Source organism: Neofelis nebulosa, chromosome 11, assembly GCF_028018385.1.
Source record: "Neofelis nebulosa isolate mNeoNeb1 chromosome 11, mNeoNeb1.pri, whole genome shotgun sequence".
In the NCBI taxonomy this organism is placed as follows: Eukaryota; Metazoa; Chordata; class Mammalia; order Carnivora; family Felidae; genus Neofelis; species Neofelis nebulosa.
Window position 1 is genome coordinate 37,196,404 of NC_080792.1, and position 23,875 is coordinate 37,220,278.

General features: G+C 43.5%; 1 protein-coding gene across 3 annotated transcripts in view; it reads right to left on the reverse strand.

The window, feature by feature from the left end:
• Positions 1–13,422: 13,422 nt before the first annotated feature.
• MOCOS (molybdenum cofactor sulfurase) overlaps positions 13,423–23,875 on the reverse strand; it is a 52,275-nt gene continuing 41,822 nt past the window's right edge. For all 3 annotated transcript variants that reach the window (XM_058692325.1, XM_058692326.1, XM_058692327.1), the window contains 3 exons: positions 20,794–20,932; positions 15,477–15,581; positions 13,423–13,617 (listed from right to left, as the gene is read on the reverse strand). In XM_058692325.1, the coding sequence (XP_058548308.1) occupies positions 13,465–13,617; positions 15,477–15,581; positions 20,794–20,932 (397 nt within the window). In that variant the 3' untranslated portion in view covers positions 13,423–13,464. The remainder of the gene's footprint in view (positions 13,618–15,476; positions 15,582–20,793; positions 20,933–23,875) is intronic.

Below are 23,875 nucleotides of genomic sequence, written 5' to 3' on the forward strand. Positions count from 1 at the left end.
GCCTTGTTTTTCCTCCTCCTGAAGGCTCTATCTCCATCTGGACTGTGAGTCCTACTTCCCAGTTGCTCTGGGATCAGCTCTGTTACTGAAGTCGCCCCCTTCTTCCCTCCTCCCTGGGCTCTTTCCCCTGTGCATCAGGGTTGGGTTCCTTGCCTACAACCAGTGCTTTGACACAGAGCCCCCCACTTCGAAGAGCCCCACACTGGCTTCAGGCTCTGCTGTTGCTGTCTTACAATTCTGAATGACGTAGCCTAGACACCCCAAATTTTCATGGTGCAGTCAGCTCCACAAGCTACACAGCTGGTCCTGGTGAAACACACACACACACACACACACACACACACACACACACACACTCAAATGGTTTCCATCTTAAAAGCTGCACCTTTATGAATCCTGCCTTTCGCTGGCTTATCTCCTCTTTGCTTCCTGACCAGTCTCGGAAGAAGAGAACTCTATTCATTTCTCCGCATCCTCACTACCTCTTGGCTCCACATCCCACAACACCTGGTGGGCAAGCCCCTGCTGTTCTGAGATCATCAGTGCCATCCTAATGCCTCATCCAGGGGACACCCGGGCCCTGCTGCCCACTTTCTCAGCAGCATCTGTCACCATGAACCACCCCTTTCCCAAACTCTCTTCCCTCACCTTCAGTAGTTATACCGACTCTGGGCTGCCTCCCTCCTCCTCCTCTGCAGCGTCTTCCTCCATACATACCTCTGGGCTCTGGGCTCCTCTTGAGCATAGAGCATCACAGCTACAGTTACTTTATTCCTGTGTTTCCACTAAACTAAAAGCTCCTCTAAGGCAATGACCATACTACATTCAATCGTATTACTCCCCCCCCCCCGCCAGTGCCTGGCAGAGTGCTCTGCACAGAAAAGGCACACAAGAGATGCCTGATGAATGAGTGAACACCAGAGTCATCTTTAACTCCTGTATCTTGCAATTGGTCGCTATGACCTGTCACTGAATCCGTCTCTAAAACGTTTCTCAACTCTGTCCTCCTGTCTAGCTCTCACTCCTATGCTAGTCTTCTAGGGGGAGGTCTCCCCTCCTCAGGTGCGAATCCTACATTTGATCTGCCACTGGCTTCTCCAGAGCCAGTGAGCATTCAAGGATGTGCATTTAATGTGTCACACCTTAGGGCAGAATCCTTACACGCCAACTCCCTTAACTTGACTTACGAGAACCTGTAAGATATTCCGCAGTCTACCACACCAGACTCGTGTCTGGTCATTCCCCCCTTCATGCCCTGCTTCAAGACACACTGAATTTATTATCCTTCCCCAAACACACTGGGATTTTTCCCAGTGAGCTTCTCAATTAGGAATGTTCTATCCCATCTGGTTGGCCAGCTGAACCAACTTACTCTTCGCCACTCATGTCTAAGGTCAGCTCTTCTAGAAAGCCATCTCCAGCTCTACCCCAAACACGGCTGGTCTCTCCTTCTTCTGTGGTCCCAGACTACTTTCTACATGTCCTTTTGGTAGCACCTTTCATACATGCTTACCTATATTTTTATTTACCTATATTTTACCTATGCTCTAATAAACTATAAGATTTCCAAGATTGGAATTGCCTTACTCAGTTTTAGTCTTAAAACTTCAAAGAGTGACTGGCATCAGAAGTCAAACCTTTAAAAATTTTAATTATGTAAGTTATCCTTAATTCTTTTAAGGATTTTTGCCCTGACAACTCCCTTGAAAGTGCTTTGAGCAACATTTTTTCTCCTGATTAATAACCAATGTTGTTTTTTCAACTTATTTTTGAGATCATTCTTTTTTTAGTAATATAATGCTTTCTTTTCATTTAAAAGGTCAAGAGTCATAAAACATTATAACAGAAAAAATCAGCTCCCTACTTTACAACTCCCATCCCCCCCCCCACTTCTCAGAGGCACCCATTTTTAAATAATGTAAGTACACTGATATACTCTGATCTATGAATTTTAGACAATACATTGGCTTTTTGTCATGCTAAATGAGGATTTTAGCTTCGTTACAGACCATTTCCCTATCTCCATCTTCCCATTACAGTTTTATCACAGTTTTAATTAAATTCCTATTCAGTGATTTTTTAAAATGATGATTGTGTTAATACTGTTCATTTTTGTGCTACATAGTGCACATGATTACATGGCCTTTCTTGCACAACTTTTTGTTTTTCTGAAGTTAGTATTTGCTTTAATTTTTTCAGTTGCTTATTTTTTGTTTCTTGAACAACTGGTTAGGTCTTCTCATATCCGATAACAGCTCTGCAAATACCTGTCAAAGAATTTCTCAGTGCTGTATTTTCCCGTAAGATGCCCTCTTCAGAGATATTCCTCCGGGTCTCCTCCATGTTCCTGCTCTCATTTGGAATGTGGCTCTCTCAGCCCTATCCTCCTAGAGATTTCCTTGGCTTCTCTCTTGTGTGGTTGCTCCTGGTTCCATTAACTTATCTTATTCTTCCTCAGTTTATATTCTCAATTTTTATAAATACATACCCAGCGGTTTCATGAAAAGATAAGTTTTTGAGAAGTTTTGTATCTGAAAGTATCTTCATTCTCTGTCCTCACACTTGTCTTGATGTGGTCGTTTTGCTTGCAAGAATGGCCATAGGAATTCTTCCCCCTCCTTTTATTCCCACCACTTTGCAATCTGACTTTTCCACTTCCTCCCTAAAAAGATGGGGACAATTTCCCCACTCTCTGGATACAAGTGACTTTGTGACTTACTTTGACAAATAGAATATGTTGGAAGTGGCTTTGTGTGACTTCTGAAATTAGACACCAAGAAGTCTTACAGCATCCACTGTCACCCTCTTAGCATGTTGACCTGAGACTACCACATGAGGAAGCCAGGTCTAGCCTCAGGAAAGTGGTAAGAGAACTACTACTGAAGACCGGAAATACAGTTAGCTGTGTTATGCGGCAGTGAAGCAATTGATAAAACAACTGCCCACTTGCCTGCAGTGATTTGTGAGATAGAAAATGTATGTAATGAACTATGGACTTAGCTAAGGAGACCTCGGGACCGTATGCTGGAGGTATGTGTCAGGTGCTGCTAACTACATGTAATAATATATTCTGTTTGCAAGTAGAATTTAGAGGAAATATAGAAGGCTTAAGACTTTCTAGGTTGTAAAATAAAATAATCTCATCCTCGGTTCTGTCCAGCTAGTAACTGACTTTCATAAAGATCGATTTTAAAATGTAGCTGTAAGACCCGCTGTCAAGATCTCAGAGAGATTTAAGGCAGTGGCTAGTAGATACTCTCATTTAAAGGAAAGGGCTTCTAAGACTCCTTAAGGGTGTTATTGCATAGCAGCCTGGCAGACCCAAATGAAAATGAATCATGGATGTAGTGTTTGGGACAAACCCTAGTAAGATTCATAGAAAATCCACCAAGTGTTTAAGATAGTTGTGTTGATGAAATCACAACAGATTTGGACTAAAAGGGAACTAGAATTCTTCAAAATAAAAAGAATCCTCTGGAACTCCAACCTGCGATGTGTAAGAAGCAGGCTAAGAAAGCTATTCAGCTGTAATCATGGAGCCATTGTTTTGTATTTGTATTTGCCGGGCTTTTGCTTTGTTTTGTTTTGTTTTGTTTTGTTTTACATGGGAAAGTAAGGATCTACCAGAATGTGGAGCTAAGAGCTATGGAGAACAGTGAACTTGGGAACCATCACAGGGCACAGAACTGGGCCCTACTCCCCTGGAGCAGGAGGAACTGAAAACATGCCCCAGGCTGGGGTTGAGAACTGTCGTGGATCAGTGCCTACTGTGTGTCCTACGTTCTCTTTATTTGTGAATGGGTGTGTCATGTCCCCATCTCACCATTTGTATATTAGGTGTTGGAGGGGCAGACAACTTGTCTGTTTAAGTCACGGGTCTCTGGATCAGAGAAGCGCTACCCTTGAAAGGCATCATCTGCGTGAAGCTTCAAACAGCAGTTTCCTCACCACCTTTTCAGCCTCTGCCCCTGCCCCTGCCCCTGCCCCTGCCCAGTTCCAGAACCAGCACCACACATTTGAGGGTTTCCTTATGGTAGCACTTCCTTTTTGGTACCAATTTTTCTTGTAGTTCATCTTTGTTTTATAACAAATCATCCCCCAAAAGTAGTAGCTTAAAACACTAACTGTTTTATCTGTTCTTGGTTCTTTGGGTTAGCAATTTGGGCTGAGCTCAGCTGGGGCCACTCATGCGTTTGCAATCATCTGGAAGCTTGACTGGGGCTGGTGGGACTAAAAGAGCCTCTGTCTGAATCTGCTGACATGTGCTGTCAGTGGGCTGATCTAGGAAACTTCACATGAGATGGTTCATCTCTCCTTTCATGTGGCTTCTCATCCAGTAAGGTAACCTGGCTTCTTCCCACCAACGGTGTTAGGGTAGCATTCTAAAAGTTCAAGAGAAAAAGTTACAAGGTCTCTGGAGCCTTAAACTCAGAGTGTATGCTGTGTCACTTTTGTCACCATTCTTTGCTTTTCTTTTTTCAGTCAAAGTAAGGCAAGTTCAGCCTAGGTTCAAGGAGGAAGATAATAGATTCCACTCCCTAATGGGAGGAGAAGCAAAATCACATTGCAAAGAGGCACTAACACCTAGATATAAGAAACTGTTGTGTTCAACTTTGCAATAATCGTACACACACGATACATAATTCTAGGTTAAAAATAATTTTCACTCAGAATTTTGAGGCATTGCTTCACTGTTGCCACTAGAAGACTATCAAAGTGGTATCTGTAACCTTTTCTTTTCCCTCTCTCTGGAAGATTTGGAACCTTCTCACTGCTCCCAATACACTGAAATTTCATATATGAGTTATTTTCCATTTATTGCATTGACACTCCTTTGGTATTTCCCAAAGATATTCTGTTCTTTGTTTTGTGGGAATGTTCTTGTTTCACGCCTTTGATCACTTCCTTTCCGCAGTTTTATCTGTTTGCTGTCTCTGGAACTCCTATTATTTGGATGTTGGACCACCACGTGAATCCTCTAATTTTCTTAACTTTCCCACCCTGTTAGTCTCTTTAATTATTTGGCTCTCCATTTCGAGGGATTTCCTCAACTATATGTTCCTTCTTTTTTACTGAATTTTTAATTACAGCATTCATGTTTTTAATTTTCAGAAAATCTTTCCTGTTCTCCATTTTTCCTTTTTAGAAGTATCTTATTCTTGTCTCCAGGATTTCCTTGGTTAGCATTCATTACATGCTGTAATAGCATTCATTACACAAATGAATGGTTAGCATTCATTTCCTTGATATGATTCATTACATGTTCTTTAAAGTTTTCATTTCATTGCACTGTGTATGTGTTCTTTGATATGTTTCCCGCACCCCCCACCCCCACTTTCAGCCTTTTTCTTTTGTAACAGAGGTCATTCCCAAATTCTTGTGATCCTCAGCTGTTCGTTCGTATTAAAAACTGACTGGAAGTTCTAGGATATAACAGAGACACTTTGGTGGGCTTCACTGTAGGCCAGGCTGGTAGGCAAATGGATTTTTTTCTGGAGTGTCTTTGGGTCTTCTCTGGGGTAGTTTACTTTACCCAGAAAAGTTCTTACCGGTACTGTCCTTCACCCAGAGAAAGAGGGGCCCCTGCCTTAGGCTCCATGGTTTAGAGGGCCTCACCCTGCCTAGCCCTCCCTAAAGGGCAAGGAGTCCATAGCACCAAGAGTCCATGCCCACCTGGCTATTCTCTCCCTAGATTGTTCTCCAGGCAACTGGATGACCCTGAACATATTTTCAAGGCCTATGTGTGCTTTTTCCCTGGAGGCCTGAAAAGAGGTTAAGGAGTGGCTGTTCACAGTGGAACAGAGGCAGAGTTTAGCCATATGAGATCAGGTGTCCACACATCTGGGGTTCATGCATGGCTCAAGGGTGGGAAGAAAAAGGGTATAGGCTGTGGCTGGCAACCAGGGCCTGGGCCAACCCTCCTAGTGTCATCCTATTCCCATTCAGAGGGCCAAGGAGTCAGAGTTCTAAATTCACATCGGTCCTTCTAAGCTGTCATAAAGGTGTATTTGTCAAAGTAGGAAGAACGTACTCACCATTTTGTTCGATTTATGAATTTTAAATATTTAGACAGATGGCAAATGGGCCGCCATTTGAAGGAGGCCATTTCAACCTACGTTGAAAGTAGACCAGCATCTTTCTGCCTCCTTGCCTCACTAGAGCTGGGTGGGGGGAGGGGCGGGGCCACTTGTTCACTCTGCACAGCGTCCCTTACCTTCCACCCCCACCCCCCACCCACTTCTTAGTGCCAGACACACTCCTACTTTCTCTAAATCCTGAAGCCATTCTGGCTCATTTTCTTCAGACTGCATCTGCTGCCTCCTAGGAGATAACAAGTGGCCATAAAAACAAGGGGTTACACCAAGGAAGAAAGGGAGTATATTTTTCATGTGATTCACCTGCGAGACCAAGACTAGAGAACCTGAAATAGTCAAGGCAGCATGTTATTGAAACACTGCAGCTGGGGTGCCGAGTGGCTCAGTTAAGTGTCTGACTTTGGCTCAGGTCATGATCTCGGGATTTGTGAGTTCGAACCCCACATTGGGATCTGTGCTGACAGCTCAGAGCCTGGAGCTGGCTTAGGATTCTGTGTGTGTGTCTCTCTCTCTCCGCCCTTCCCCCTGCTTTCTCTCTCTCTAAAAAAAAAGAAAGAAAGAAAGAAAGAAAGAAAGAAAGAAAGAAAGAAAGAAAGAAAGAAAGAAAGAAAGAAAGAAAGAAAGAAAGAAAGAAAGAAAGAAAGAAAGAAAGAAAGAAAGAAAGAAAGAAAATAGAGGACTCCAAAAGAATGATGGGTGCGATGCCAGTTGAAAATTAATCTGACCAAGAAATAATTCAGGTCCTAACTTTTAAAACATGCAAACATCAATAACGAAAAGTTGCTCGGAGCTTCCACTAAGGAAGCCAGGCAGAGAGATGTTTGCCATCCTTTGGGATTTGCCCACCGAATCTGAACCAATTTTCAGCCTCCTTAAGTAACAAACTCTGCGGTTACTTAATGCTGCCACTAGGTGGTAGACGTGGCTTACTTAGCACAATTTGAGACATGCTGAACACAAACATTTCATTTAATTCTCAATTTTATCAAGTATTGTCCTTTTCCTCACTTTTCGGATGATGCTTAGAGCTGCTCGATAGCTTGCTCATATACAATGAGGTTTGCTGAGACTTTAATTTGGGAGTTTGCAAAATGCGATACATAGAAGTCAATTCTGTCAGCATAAAACAGGGGAACTGGGAAAAGGCAGGCTAAAAAGTGTCTGCCAGCTTTCTTTCTGCTTCCAGTTATGCCCTGAACTCGCCCTGCAGCGAGAGGAGGCCCGGCCTTTCTCAGAGATAACGGGTGCTTGGAACTCTCTGCCTGCCGAGTGAAGGTTTTATCCACTGCCTGGATCCCCACCAAGCACCTTGCCTCACAACACTCAAGTGCCCACCAGCATTCGGTTCTAACAGTGGGTCTTTGGATGCACTGGATCCCCACAGCCTGTGCTCTCCTCAGCCACTCACCACCTCCCTTCTGGATGAAGGAAAGCTGAGAAAGATGGAGCACCAGTGGTCCCAATGGCTTCTTTTGATCAGGGCAGGGTCACTCTAAAGAGAAAATGGCCCTCATTGGAGCCAGCTTTGCTGGGCTTAACTTCTCTCACCACAGCTGGAAGTTTGGGGTGTGTTCCAAAATGGTCTTTTTATCTCTTCCCTTGCCAAAGGCCCTGGAGGCCAGAGACATTTGTGGGACATGGCCCACATGTGGACATGGCCGCTTCAGCCTGAATAGCTTTCTGTCACACACAGGAGATGGCACTGTTCCGATCACCTTCCTCCCTTCCTCCCACCTCAGGCCAATCCCCACACTCCCAAATGTGCCCCTCGCCCTTGGACATCCATCCAAGCATCATGGTCTTTGTGTATGGTGTAAGAAAGTGGTCTAGCTTCATTGTGTGGCCTGTAGCTGACCAGCTTTCCCAACGCCATTTGTTGAAGAGATTGTCTTTTTCCCACTGTAAATTCTTCCCTCCTTCATCACAGATTAATTGACCATAAAATAGTGGGTTTATTCCTGGGCTCTCTATTCTGTTCCTTTGATCTCTGTGTCTAGTTTTGTGCCAGTAACACACTATTTGATCACTATAGCTTTGTAATATATCATGATATCACTGATTGTGATGCTTCCAATTTTATTCTTCTTTCTTGAGATTGTTTTGGCTATTGGGGGTCTTTTGTCGATCCATATAAATTATAGGATTATTTTTTCTAGTTCTGTGAAAAATACTGTTGGTATTTTAATAAATATTGCATTAAATCTGTAGATTGCTTTGGGTAGTATGAACATTTTAATATTTATTCTCCCGATCCATGAGCATGGTATATCTTCCCATTTGTTTGTGACATCTTCAATTTCTTTCATCAAGGTTTTATAGTTTTCAGAGTAGAGATCTTTCACCTCCTTGGTTATGTTTGGTTATTCCTAGGTAGTTTATTCTTTTTTGATGCAATAGTACCTGGGGTTGTTTTCTTAATTCCCCTTTCTGCTACATTGTTATTACTGCATAAAAATGCAACAAATTTCTGTATATTAATTTTGTATCCCGTGACTTTATTGAATTCATTCATTGATTCTAGCAGACTTTTGGTGGAGTCTTCAGGATTTTCTATATATAGTATCATGTCGTCTACAAATAGTGAAAGCTATACCTCTTCCTTACCAACTTTGACCCCTTTTATTTCTTTTTCTTGTCCAATTGCTGTGGCTAGGACTTTTCCATACTATGTTGAATAAAAGTGGTGATAGTTGACATCTGTGTCTCGTTTCTGGTCTTAAGGGGAAAGTTCTCCATTATTCACCATTGAGTGTGATATCAGCTGTAGGTTTTTCACATTTGTCCTTTATGATGGTGAGGTATGTTTCCTTTAAACCTACCCTGTTGAAAGTTTTTATCATGAGTGGATGTTGTAGTTTATCAAATGCTTTTTCAGTATCTACTTAAAGGATTATATGGTGTTTCTCCCTTTTTCTTCTTGATGTGATGTATCACATTGATTGATTTGTGAATATTTGAATACACATTTCTCCAACTAAGACATACAAATGACCAACAGATAGATGAAAAAAAATTCTCAATGTTACTAATCATCAATGAAAGGCAAATCAAAACCACAATGAGATATCACCTCACACCTGTCAAGATGGCTGTTACCAAAAACAAAAACGAAAACAAAACCAAAATGAAAAGACAGCAAGTGTTGGCAAGGACGCAGAGCAATTTGAGTTATGCACATTGCTGGTAGGAACACAAGCTGGTGCAGCTGCCCTGAGAAACAACATGGAGGTTCCTCAAAACATTAAAGTACAACTACCAAATAATCCAGCAATCCTACTTCTGGGTATTTATCCAAAAGAACTGGAATCAGGATCTTGAAAAGACATTAGAATTCCCATGTTTGTTGCAGCACTATGTACCACAGCCAAAATGTAGAAACAATCTAGGTGACCACTGACTGATGAATGGACAAAGAAAATGTGGCACATACATACAATGGAATACTATTCGGCCTTCAAAATAAAGCAGGAAAGTCTGAAACATGTGACATGGGTGACATTTGAAGGCATTATGATAAATGAAATAAGCCTGTCACAGAAAAAGACATACTGTATAATTCTACTTATATGAGGTATCTAACATAGTCAATTCACAGAATCAAAGAGGTGATGCTGGTTGCCAGGGGCTGAGGGGAGTGGAAATTGGGAGTTACTGATCAACAGGCATAAAGTTTCAGTTAAGCAACATGAGTACGCTCTCAGAGATCTGCTATGCAACACTGTACTGACAGTCAACAATAATTATTGTACACATAATATTTGTTAAGAGGTTAGATCCCATGGGGCACCTGGGTGACTCAGTCAGTTAAGCGTCTGACTTCAGCTCAGGCCATGATCTCGTGGTTCGTGAGTTCGAGCCCCGCACTGGGCTCTGTGCTGACAGTTCAAAGCCTAGAGCCTGCTTCGGATTCTGTGGCTCCCTCTCTCTGCCCTTCCCCTGCTAGTGCTCTCTCTCACTCTTTCTCTCAAAAATAAGTAAACATTAAAAAAAAAAAAAGGTTAGATCTAATGTTAAGTGTTCTTACTGCCATAAATTTTTTTTTTTTTTAATGCAATTCATAGGGTCACCTGGGTGGCTCAGTCAGTTAAGCGTCTGACTTCAGCTCAGGTCATGATCTTGCAGTTCATGAGTTTGAGCCCCGCAATGGGCTCTGTGCTGACAGCTTGGAGCCTGGAGCCTGCTTCAGATTCTGTGTCTCCCCCTCTCTCTGTCCCTCCTCTGCTCATGCTCTGTCTCTCAATAATAAATAAACATTAAAAAATTTCTTCTTTAAAAACGCAATTCGTAAGTTCCGGACAACACTATCTGCTACCAATATAGCAAATCTATTAGCCTAGTGCAGGGCACGCTCTCAGAAGTCAGACAGCAGGCTGGGACCCTCTCTTGCTCAATGTTTTGCTCTTAAGCAATGCAAAGAACTAAAGGGAAATTTTCCTGAAAACTTTTCTTTAATTATTATTAAACACTTAAGTCATTTGAAAAGATATAAAGAATACTACAACTAATTCCTATGCATCTATTATCCTACAGCTTAAGAAATAAGACCTTCCCAATAGAGTCAATGCCCCTATATACCTTCCCTATTTCTAGTACCTCACCCTCAAAATGCATAATTTATCATTCTATTTCTTTATACTTTTACTGCATATGAATGTACCCCTAAGGCAAGGTATAGGAGTTTTCTGCTTGGTCTGTTTGGTGTTTTTTTTTTCATCTTTGACCTTCAATGTTACCACATGAATTCTGCAACTTGCCTCTTTCTCTCAACACCGTGGTCACCCATGCTGACCCATGTAGTTCTAATCCCTTCACTTTCCACTACCACCTTATATCCATTCTCCTGTTAATGGACATTTAGGCCCTTTCCAACATGGGGTATTCACAATACAGTTATAAATATGCTATTCTATTTTCACTTAGATAAAACCAAATATGGAACGTGTATGGAGGGACAAATTCTAAAGGAGTGTAAGCCTGCATGACCTGGAATGCAGTCCATCTATCTCAGCCTAGAAGTCAAACTATAACACGGGGCACTAATATCCAGGAATATTTGAGTGTACTTGTGACCCTTCTAGAATCTTCTCACCAAAGGACATCTTTGGTAGCATGGTTTTGAAACATTCCTCATAACACCTGAGTATGTACTGGTTTGTCTTTCTCCCCTTGCTTTTGTCTCTGTGGTGAGATCCTTGAATGCCTGTTCTGTTTCTTGCATTTCTATAGCCTTACCTAGAAGCTGAATGGCACATATTGAATAAAAAGCAAGTGGATGGATATCTTTCAACAGGAGGAAGGAATCACCACCTGCCCCCTCGTTGTTCCCACAAGGCTGAGTCTCAGTGGGAAGAAGTCAACACCACCACCTTCCTCAAAGGAGTTTTGGTAGTTACCCCAAGGCAGGCGGAAGAGAATCTCTCTCCCAGCTACAAGAACCATGAAGGGAACACCCGGAAAGTCAGTGTTTACACCTAACTCTGCATGAAAAATGAGAGTGCAAGGGCATGGCTCCATCCTAGCAAACCCTCAAGAACAGAGGCAAGCGTTCAAACCCCACATAGTGCTGAAAGCATCTTTCAAACCCCACATAGTACTGAAAGCATCACAAAGTTCTGCAAATGATATAATGGAAGAAACCGACCCCTAACCAAGGGGTCTGAGTAAGTGAGGCAGAGAAACCTGAGCCTGATATGCAGACAACTGGGCAGGAAGGAGAAGCAGGACACTGGCTTTAGGAAGACACTGTGGGCAGTGGTGGGCAGGGGTTTGGGGAAGAGGTGATTGCACTCATGAACAATCCAGGTGGGAGGTGCTGAGGGCCTTAGCAAGGACCTGGGGCTCCCATGCGGACTCCATGCTTCAGGACTTGAGCAGAGCGGACGTAGGAGGATGTCATGCTTGCTCCATATGGCTATATATGACAGGACGAGACCCATGCCGGATGTCATGGGGAGGCAGAGACAAGCTCAATACAGGGAGGAGCTTTTCAACAATTCAGAGGGATAGGTAGCTTCATTAGAGAGAGAGCTTTCCGTCACTGGACGTATTCAACTGGAGGCTGCAGGAGCAGGGTCAGAGGTGGTAGGGAAGGGACCCCTGAACCTCCAAAGTTCCTCTCTGAACTGGGATTTGGAGACTGGGTGGCTCGTGGGCTGACATGGCCCGGTGGGCTTGTCGAGGGAGCATGATTGCTCAGAGAGCACCGCAGTCACTGAGTGTGGCCTCGGGCTCATGAGCACCCCCCAGAACATCAACCCAACGTGGGAGAGGAGGAGTGAGCCGGGATAGGAAGGAAGGAGGGAGAGGTTGCCAGCTTGTGCCTTTGCTCAACACATAAATATCCTGGTCAAATCTCCCCGAAAGAACGTGACCACAACTCATAAGCCCGCCTCCTCTATGTCCACGAGAGGAAAGGGGCACATTCTCATTCCCTCAGGATCACCGGACACAAGCTCCCACCCTCATTATAGAGGGATTGACAAGCACTAGAGATTCTTTCTAAAGACAAAGTAACCATGTGGGAAAATGGCAAAATGGAGGTTCAGCATTCCCAGGGAGCGTCGTAAAGACCTCACCTAATTACTTCCAGTTATGGAAAGAAAGAAGTCACTGGGATAAAAGGTACAGCATAGGGAATATAGTTGATGGTACTGTAATACCTTTTTACAGTGACGGGTGTTAGCTACACTTGTAGTAAGCATAGTATAACATGTAGATATAGTGAATCCCTATGCTGTACACCTGAAACTAACACTGTGTGTCAACTACACTTAAGTTTAAAAAGATAGTGATGGGGCACCTGGGTGGCTCAGTCAGCTGAGCTTCCCACTTCACCCCAGGTCATGATCTCGTGGTTCATGAGTTCGAGCCCCACGTCAGGCTCTGTGCTAACAGCTCAGAGCCTGGAGCCTGCTTCAGATTCTGTGTCTTCCTGTCTCTGTCCCTACACTGCTCATGCTCTGTCTCTCTCTCTCAATAATAAATAAATGTTAAAAAAAATTTTTTTAATAGTGATAGAATAAAGAGAGAGAATTATAACTGGAAAAAAAACCTCACCTAATTAAAATTATCATACTTCAAAAAAGAAATAATAAAATAAAATAAAATAAAATAAAATAAAATAATCCTACTTCAAATGCATATGGGAACCTTGCTGGGTGCAGCACAGCTGTGGAAAGCACAGAGGGCCCAAAACTGCCCTCGTGAGCTTGGCCAGTGCACACGTGGAGAGTGGAAGTTACAGGCGGCCAACGAGAGTTCCCCTACCCCTCGAAGAGAACTCTCCTTGTTCTATTGAGCCATGTGCCAGCGTGAATTACAGCAGACATAGGTGTAAAAGAGAAATTTTAATTTACACTGAAAATACTTTTTAGGAGATAACATCCTGATGTTTCGTGGAAGCAGGTAGCTCATGGTGTTCTGTGTTTTCTTTCAACACAGGGAGCACCTGAGACCCTACAGACAGGAAAGCTGGGGAAGAAAAATCCAAAGATGTATGCATCAGGTACACTCCAAAGTTCACCTGTGAACAAGACAGCGGCAACAACAAGCCAGATTATTTTAGCAGTTGAAATAATTTTATAAATAATAATGATCAACTAAAATCAAGTCAGATCTTTAAAGACAGGTACTAGGATGTAGTGGGAAACAAGAATCCCAATTTCAGACAAAGATTGTCATGTATAATGTTATTTCCCGACAGTCCCCCCCACCCCACACCTGTTTTTCTCCTTCCTATATACCCTGAGCTTCTGGTAGGAGGGCTTGCGTCCTGCTCTCTGCTTCTGACCACGACCAGGCCAATTTCTGCTCTGTTCCCTGATGTAAAAACTATTTTGTGAAAGTAACAGAAAAATTCTGCATTTTCTTTGAGGTGATTTTGTTGTTGTTGTTGTGATGTAGGTTAAGTTCTCCAAAGTCTCTAGAACAGAAATGGAAGGCCCAAAATAAAGAGCTGTGTGAGTCTACTCAGAGTTTGCCATCAATGCGAGTGAGTCAGTAAGAACTCCCTGGAGCATGTGATGCACTCCCAGATCTGTTCATTCCTGTGATAACATCAGCTGGGTACCCCCATGTTCCACGACCCAGGCTAGGGGCTGAGGCCAAATTAATTCCTTAAGATGTGTGCACATGCGGGAGAAGGGTACACAGGAACTTTCTGTACTCTCTTTGCAATTTATCCGTGAATCTAAAATTATTCCAAACTATTTTTTTAAAAAATGAAAGGTGTGTGCACAAGAGAGTTACAGTGGTTCTCAGAAGTACAGTGATTTCCTTCCGTGCATCATAGTATTTGTGCACACCCATCCCCTGTCCTCTGGCAACCTGCATGGCACAGATTCAAGGTCCTCACACCCTCAGGTGACACGGCCTGCCTCAGCTGAGCGAACAGACATGTTGACAAAACACTCAAGTGAAGATCATATCTACCCCGTGTCTGCAGGGAGACTGTGGCAATTAAATACTGTGAAACGAAACCCTGGTTTGGAGAAACATGGGAACCGATGTGGAACATTTTACCATGAGTTTACCTTGTAATTTATTATTAGAGAGATATTGAATATTTATGTTAATTCAGTTAATTTTCAAGAAATGTTCCATGCAACCTTGATTGCTTACCTGACTTCCTAGAACTCCTTGCAAACAAAACCAGAAAGCCCTAGCCTGGACATAAATCTTCCTAAAGAGTCAGTCAGTTAGAAATTCAGTTTCTATAACCTGGAATCCACAAAAACCACACACCTAGTCATTCTAACCTTCAAGAAGATGATTTACAGCCTTCTCAGAGTGAAATTTACTGAATCTGCCTATGCAATTACTCTATTCACCACAGGGCATTTTACTCTCATGAGACACCTGTGGTGAAGAAAATAATGATCGAGACAATAAAATTACTTGGCTTATTTACTTATTTCTTATTTAAACCCTGTATCTCTTCAACAAAATTTGAGAGCATCAAAAATACACATAAGACCCCCCAAAAGTAAGAAAATGAATGGAAAAGAAACCTAAGATGGTGCCATGGATGAGATCAGAACCTTAATGGTAGCTGATCAGCCTCAGAATGTCTCCTCACTTCTCAAACTTACACACCGTTATTACTCAGAACTACAGTTTGGGTGTAGATAACAAGCCAGGGTCTTAAAATAGGATCTTAGGGGCACCTGGGTGGTTCAGTCAGTTATGTGTCTAACTTGGTTTGGGCTCAAGTGATGATCTCACTGTTTCATGAATTTGAGCCCCGCCAAAGGCTCTGCTTGGGATTCTCTTCCTCTCTCTCTCTCTCTCTCTCTCTGCCCTTCCCCCCCCAAAATAAATAAATAAACTTAAAAAACAAAACAGGATCTTAAAACAGGTGTCACAGTTTGCAATCATGCTTACTTTTCTCGCACGACTCTCAGAAAGCTTTTGGAAAACATTTTGGTTTCGCCGCCCAGTTTGCTGGTTGATGCAAATCATCTGGCATCTGTGACAAGGACCTAAAACCTAGAGGGGGCGAGAAGGGAAAAGACAGCGTTGCCGTGAAAGTGGCCAGACGCTCCTGCTAGTGCAGGGAGGAATCTGGGTCCAGGAGGACTGGTTGTCAGAGGTGTTCTCTGGGCCCACTCACACAGCAATGCTCACTACTCTGCTCTGACTGCTAGGAGCCAGAAAGCAGCCGCTCCTCACACAGTCCTGGGGGATCATCCATGTTTGTTCATCAACTGAAAGACTGCTGCTTCCGGGCTTTGTAGACAAAGAAAAGAGTTGTTGTGAATCTCGGATGGTTATCAGAGAATCTTGGAGATCCTCCCAGGAAGAAAAGAACTAAGTGGTTGGAGGATAAACTAGGAGAAGATAAACACCCACGGGCCCAGCACTGACTCATCAGAAAGAACCTTACTGTGTCCGTGTCCTTTGGCCCAGAAACTTCACTACTAGGAATTTCACTCAAGAAAAGAACCCCAAGTACAAACACAGGTTCCTGTACAATCTTTCTCATGTTGTTTGTGATCGGGGAAACCTGAGAGCATCTTAAACATCAAATAGTAGAGAACAATGGCTACACTACAGGTATATGAATATATCGTGCAGGTATTAAAATTAATCTATAAAGGGTTTTAAATGGTAAATATTCATTTTTATAAGTGAAATAAGCAGGAAAGAAAATTACATGTGTATTCACACATACATACACACACACACACAAACACACACACACACACACACACAGCTTCTTAACAAGGGTCATCCTGTTGGTCTGCCATGAGCAAGACTTGCTCTGTAGCGAGAAAAATCTCCCACAAATGTTAACACAAAACAAGAAAACATGCAGCTTAGCAGTGACGAGATGCTGCTTTTGTTGCACCTATAAAAAGGGCGAAGGGACTTGATTTTCACATTTGCTCCTCTGCTCACTTGGGGGCAAACACCAAGTACACACTGAAACTAGAAACGGCTAAATCTGGATGTGTCTTGGCCTGTTCCTAGCACTCACCTTCTGGCTGGTGGACCCTAAACCAGTGGAAATACAACCTCAAGGTAGCACCAAAGTCAAGGCTCCCAGGCCTCCGCAAGCAGCTGGAGTGTGCTGTACAGGGCTCCGCCCGGCACTCGCCTTGACACTGAGCAGACCTATGACCTCTCCAGGCCTCATTGCCTCACTCAGCCCCTTCGCTTGATTTGGTGAGGATTCCAGACACTATTTCTAGGATGCCACACCCAGGATTCTCGTGCACAAGAATGTCTGAGGTGGGAAAAGACTGCCGAGATAGAACACTAAGCCCTCCAAGACCAAGTACAGAACACGCTACCTCCTCTGCCTGGAAAACTATGATTCCCAGGCCAGGCTCCCTCTGGCCCTGCAGAGCGATTGTCCCACAGAAGAGATGTCCCACAGAATGGACGTCCCACCGGCCCTGGGCCTGGGCCCCAGCTGCCACCTGACAGATAGCATTTCATGTGAAACTCCTGTCGCTTTGGCCGAAAGGCTCTCTTAAAAGTTTCTCAAGCTGGGGGCGCCTGGGTGGCGCAGTCGGTTAAGCGTCCGACTTCAGCCAGGTCACGATCTCGCGGTCCGTGAGTTTGAGCCCCGCGTCAGGCTTTGGGCTGATGGCTCGGAGCCTGGAGCCTGTTTCTGATTCTGTGTCTCCCTCTCTCTGCCCCTCCCCCGTTCATGTTCTGTCTGTCTCTCTCTGTCCCAAAAATAAATAAAAACCGTTGGGAAAAAAAAAAAAAATTAAAAAAAAAAAAAAAAAGTTTCTCAAGCTGGCAGAGGGAAAAATATTTTCCAGACACTTTTTTCAAACACCAAGGCAAAGAAATCAATTTTCTTAAAACATCATCATTTTTTAAGCATTTTTCTCTAGCCCTCTCATCCATTGGCATTTAAAAAAAATTGTTTACTAGTATACATGTTCTTTGAAAAATAACTCAAACTATACAGAGCAGCTTTAAGAGTTAAAAAAGAAAGCACTCAGGGTGCCTGGGTGACTCAGTCAGTTAAGCGTCTGACCTAGGCTCAGGTCACAGTCTCGCGGTTCGTGAATTCAAACCCTGAGTTAGTCTCTGTGCTGACAGCTCAGAGCCTGGAGCCTGCTTTGGATTCTGTGTCTCCCTCTCTCTGCCCCTCCCCACTTGCGCTCTGCAAAGCGCCCCCCCCCCCAAAATAAATAAACATTTAAAAAAGGTTTAAAGAGAAAGCACTCAGCAGCGGCCTCCCTCGCTGTCCTGAGAGGCAAGTGCTGCTGATGTGGCTATAGATCCCTCCAGACTGCAGCTCGGAGCTGGACACAACCACACAGGCACCCGTGCAACATACTCCCAGAGCTCTCAGAGGCCGCGGGGTGTCTTCCCTGATTTCATTACTCCACAATACACACTGGGCGCCCTCCATGTCTATACACAGAGACCACCTACCTCATCCTTGGGCTTGAGATTTTCATGATGGCCTATGGGTGATGTTCTATGAAGCCAAGTTCTACTAGCCGGTTTCTAATTCTTAGCTATTAATAATTTTGCAGTGAAGGTCTTAATCCACATAACCCTATTTGCTGTTTAAAACTTGGGGGCAGGGGGTTTGATCTCTCTAAATGAGATTATAAAGCCAACGGGTATAAAAGTTTTTATGATTTGATGATACCCAGTGAAAAATGACTTTCTAAAAGAGATGTGCTAAGTCTTTTTGCATTGCAACAGCCTCAGCCTGAGTATTATCATCGGCAAGCATCTTTTAAGCATTTAGTTTTTGCAAGGCATAGTACTAACTATATTCACACTTTTTAGTGCCTGCACAGGACTACACTGTATGAATATAGCACAATTTATTTAAACAATCTCCCTTTTATGGATATTTCTGATGGCCTCCAATTTTTCATATTTCATGTTTTGGTTTGGGGGCTCCTGGTTTGCAAACTTTTTTTTTTAACATTTATTTTTGAGAGACAGAGCAAGACAGAGCACGAGTGGGGGAGGGGCAGAGAGAGGTGGGGGACACAATCTGAAGCAGCCCAGGCTCTAAGCTGTCAGCACAGAGCCTGATGCGGGGCTCAAACTCATGGGCTGTGAGATCATGACCTGAGCCAAAGTCGGAAGCCTAACCAACTGAGCCACCCAGGTGCCCCTCAATTTTTCATATTTCTAAAAGCATTACAATAAATAAACTTGTAATAGAACTCTGCATACTTGTACAGGTGTATTTTATGGACTAGATTTCTATAAGTGAGATGATTAGGCCAAAGGGCAAGCATATTTTAACTTTTACTAATGAATGTTTATTAAGAACACTGATCTAAAGAAAACAAAGCATTGGGACGCCTGGGTGGCTCAGTCAGTTAAGCGGCCGACTTCGGCTCAGGTCATGATCTCGCGGTCCGTGAGTTCGAGCCCCACGTTGGGCTCTGTGCTGACAGCTCAGAGCCTGGAGCCTGTTTCAGATTCTGTGTGTGTGTCTCTCTCTCTGCCCCTCTCCTCCTTGTGCTCTGTCTCTCTCTGTCTCAAAAATAAATATTTTTAAATTTTTTAATAAAAATTAAGGAGAGCAGAACATCTCAGAAAAATTTCTTAAAGAATCTTACTTGTATTTATGGCCCCAGGTAGCTGACAAACTGCAGATGCTATTGTTGCCAAGTGACAACAGTGTCAGACTTGTCTGACAGTGACAATAAGCTCATTCTAGTTCCTTCTCTCTCCTCTCCCTTTCTTCCTTTTCTTCTTCCTCCTCTCCATTTATCAAACAACAAGTATTAATACCTACTCTGCATCAGGCAGGATACTTAAGAGCAAGTGTTTTAAAGACACAGCAGGCACAGAGAAACAGGAAATGAGGAAGAGAAGAGTAAGTCAGACGCAGGGGTGAGGAGGAACAGCAGGAGGGCTGGTGCCAGAGAGAGGCCTGTGGGCGGCAATGTCTGGGAGAGAAGAGATTGTTTTTTCAAGGAAGAAAAGCTGCCAGGATAAGAGGAGGTTTGGGGACGTAAGTGGATAAAAAAAATTCTTTGGGACTTCTCATGCCATGAAATTTAAGTGCCCTCCACAACCCTAGACCTCCACCATTCTTCCAGGAAGATTTAAATGACTGCCTGCTGCTTTTCCGGATACCACAGTGGTGTTCCTTCCAAGTGCAGAGCCGGGACACAAGATAGCCCCAAGGTAGACAGTGTATACCAAGATTAATAATATTACTATTAAGATAATATCATCCCCCACTAAAGTACCAAGGACATTCTGTGCAGATGACCCATCCTTCTGTCCCTAGCTATTCCTTATCTTTCCTGTCCATTCATTCTCTCGATGGTTATTGAGCACTGACTCTGGGCCAAGACTGTTCTGGGCCCTAGAGGTACAGCTGAACAAAACATACTAGTCCCCACCCTCGTGTGCTCTGAAGGAATAAGCAGGTGCTATGCTTAAGAGTCTGACCTTCCCAAGGAGGTGCCATCTGAGTGGAGACCCTGAAGTGGCTGCAGGAAGAACACGCCAAGCAGAAGGGACACGCTGAGACAGGAAGCTTGGCGTGTTTAGGAAATGTAGAGAAGGATGGTGTGGCAGGCAACGGGAGGGCTAGAGAGGTCAGAGGGATCAGGTCTCAGGAGCCCTGTTGTCTCCAAGGAAGAATGTAGGTTTTAGCCTAAGGCTTTCTCACATTTTTTCAAGCCCACAGCACTGTTTGGGGAGCCCGGAGCCTGGGGAGAGAGGGCAGGGGGCAGCTTCACCTCTCTGACTGTAAGCTCCTCCACAAAGGCCAGCAAGGCAGGAAGCCAGGGTGTGGGAAGAAGGTAGAGTGGTGGCCACGGACACTGAGGGACCACTAGACATCTGGGTCCTCCTCCACCAGCACCAGACATCAGGAAAGTGCAACAGGTTCCAGGAGGAGAATGTTCCCATAGACACAAGCATTCTAAGAAAACACAGTTTAAGCCCAAACATAATTATGAGATGGAGGCGGCACTGAGCCCTGACCACCTGTAGGAGCACCTTCTCTCTGTCCCACGGGCAACTGACTGCTGCCACCCTCGTAGGGAATAGGAGATGGATCCTTCCAAGGGGAGTCCCAGAATGCAGATGTCACAAACCCCCCAGCTGAGGCTTTGCGGGTCAGAGTCAAAGACAGACAGGGGATTCCCACCTGCCACCGGCCAGGCCACCATCCTGGCCACAGACGGAGGTCAGTCTCCATCGGCAACCCTTGAGGGAGGATAACTGAACATCCCCGACTCACCTGGAAATGCAAGGAACCGACTGAAATCTCATCCCACGTCTCTTCTTCAAAAGGGCTTGTTCCACTGGTAATAATATTGGCACGGAAACGTGAGATGAGTTCTTTCATCGGGAATAATTCCTCCTTTCCATTCGCATCACTGTTTAAGACATGCCAAAAGGGGGGTAGTGGGAAGAGCAGACAATGGAGGCGCGATTATTCAACATTTCTAGCCCTTGATGCCTGATTTCATCAACTGTTCTCAGGCCTGAGCCTAGATGATCAGAACCAGCTTCTACCACGAGTGTTAAGACCAGCAGACACGCATCCGTTAGGCAGACCTTGATGGTGTTCCACGGGAGATGGTCCCACCTCCATGGACAGGCCCACAAGAGGCAGTGCAAAGAGTAAGTAGATCTTAGCTGAAGAGACAAAGGACTCTGGAAACCAAGGGAACAGGAGTCAAATGAACAAACTTCTACGAAAAGACCAGTTCTACGTCGCGAGTCTGGACAAGGCGCTTAAGGAGTGTCAACAGGCTTAACTGCCAAGGACCTAAGGTGTTCCAAGAGCTCCTACTTTGTTTTTGGATATAAGAATGCCATAAAGCAACAATGTGTACATATGGGAGGTTTTAGTATTGATTTCCCACAGAGAACAGACTGGTGGTTACCAGAGGCAGGGGTGGGAGCGGGCAAAATGGGTGAAGGGGGCCAAAAGGCACAAACTTCCAGTTATACAATAAATACATCATGGGGATGTAACGTGCAGGGCGATGACCATAGTCGTTAATACCATACTGCATATTTGAAAGTTGCTAAGAGAGTACATCTTATAAGTTCTCATCACACGAAAAAAAAATTTGTAACTACATAGGGTGACAGATGTTAACCAGACTTATTGTGGTGATTGTTTCTCACTATGTACAAATAACGAATCATGCTATTGTACACCTGAAACTAATATAATGTTGTATGTCAACTTTATCTCCATAAAAACAAATTTACTTCCTAACTTCTGTACTATTTGCAGTTTTAATGAGCATTCACTATTTTTGTAATTCTTGTTTAGGATTTTGGTTTATGGCCATGAGGTCCCATAAAATGGCTCTCTGCACCTCCGTGCACCAAAGGGAAAAAGAACGAAAAATAAAGCATCTGAGGGGCACCTGGGTGGCTCAGTCAGCTGAGCGTCTGACTTCGGCTCAGGTCATGATCTCTCAGTTTGTGAGTTTGAGCCCCACATCAGGCTCTATGCTGACCACTCGGAGCCTGGAGCCTGCTTTGGATTCTGTGTCTCCTTCTCTCCCTGCCCCTCTTCCAATTGTGCTCTGTCTCTCTCTGTCTCTCAAAAATAAATAAATGTAAAAAAAAAAATTTTTTTAAATAAAGCATCTGAAAACGTCAACAAAAGAACACATTGTGTGATCCCGTTATATTGGGTTCAAGAACAAGTGAAATGATCGATGATAAAAGAAGTCAGAATAGTGGTGATCTTCTGTTGGACTGACAGGGCATACGAAGAAGGTTTCTGGCGTACTAGAAATGTTCTCTAATTGGTCTGGGCAGTGGTACATGGGTGTATATATATATATATATATATATATATATATATATATGTATGTAAAAATTAATTGAGATATGTACTTACAATTTTTGTGCTTTGTTGTGCTTCAACAAAGAAAAATTTTTTTAAGTTGGGGGATGGGGTAGTCCCAAAGTATGCCCGGAATTTTCCCTGGAAACAGAGCTGAAAAGCCCTGGTGGAGGACAAGACTGTAATATCCCAATCCCCTTCCAGCAGGGGCTGGTGAGTGCAAAGCCGGGACCAGGATAACCAAGTCTAGTTTCAGCACTACGTGCAACTCCCATAAGCAATGAGAACTACAGTTTCTTCATCTGAAATGAGAGGGCTAGCACTTTCCAGTCCTAAAATCCTTGGATTCTGGATTTAGCCTCCAAGTTACAAACGTTCCCTTTGTGTTTTGTAAAAGGGAAAGTTTTATGTTCAAAAGATATTATGGTCATCATCAGGGAAATACACACCAAAACCACAATGAGATACCACCTCACACCTGTCAGAAGGGCTAACATTAACAACTCAGGCAACAACAGATGTTGGTGAGGATGCAGAGAAAGAGGATCTCTTTTGCATTGTTGGTGGGAATGAAAGCTGGTGCAGCCACTCTGGAAAACAGTATGGAGGTTCCTCAAAAAATTAAAAATAGAACTACCCTACGACCCAGCAATTGCACTACTAGGTATTTATCCAAGGGATACAGTTGTGTTGTTTTGAAGGGACACATGCACCCCAACGTTTCTAGCAGCTCTTTTGACAAGAGCCAAAGTGTGGAAAGAGCCCAAATGTCCATCAACAGATGAATGGACAAAGAAGATGTGGTGTATATATATATATACATATATATATATATATATATATATATATATGTATACGTATATGTATATGTGTATATATATATACACATATACATATACGTATACATATATATACATATATATATATATATATATATATATATATATATATATATACAATGGAGTATTACTCAGCAATCAAAAAGAATAAAATCTTCCCATTTGCAACGATGTGGATGGACTAGAGGGTATTATGCTAAGCGAAATTAGTCAGAAAAACACAAATATCATATGATTCCACTCCTGTGGAATTTAAGATACAAAACAGATGAACATAAGGGAAGGGAAGCAAAAATAATATAAAAACAGGGAGGGGGACAAAACGTAAGAGACTCTTAAATATAGAGAACACACTGAGGGTTGCTGGAGGGGTTGTGGGTGGGGGTTGGGCTAAATGGGTGAAGGGGCAATAAGGAGGACACTTGTTGGGATGAGCACTGGGTGTTCTATGTAGGGGATGAATCAAGGGATTCTACTCCTGAAACCATTATTGCACTACATGCTAACTAACTCGGATATAAATTTTTTTAAAAAGATATGATCAACATATGCATTATAGAGTCTATCAAATTTGAAAGTAGAACAGAGATACAGCAACCACAGCCCCCAGCGACCCTCCCAGGCACGAGGCACAGGCTGGTCCACTTAACCTGTCACACCCACTGCCT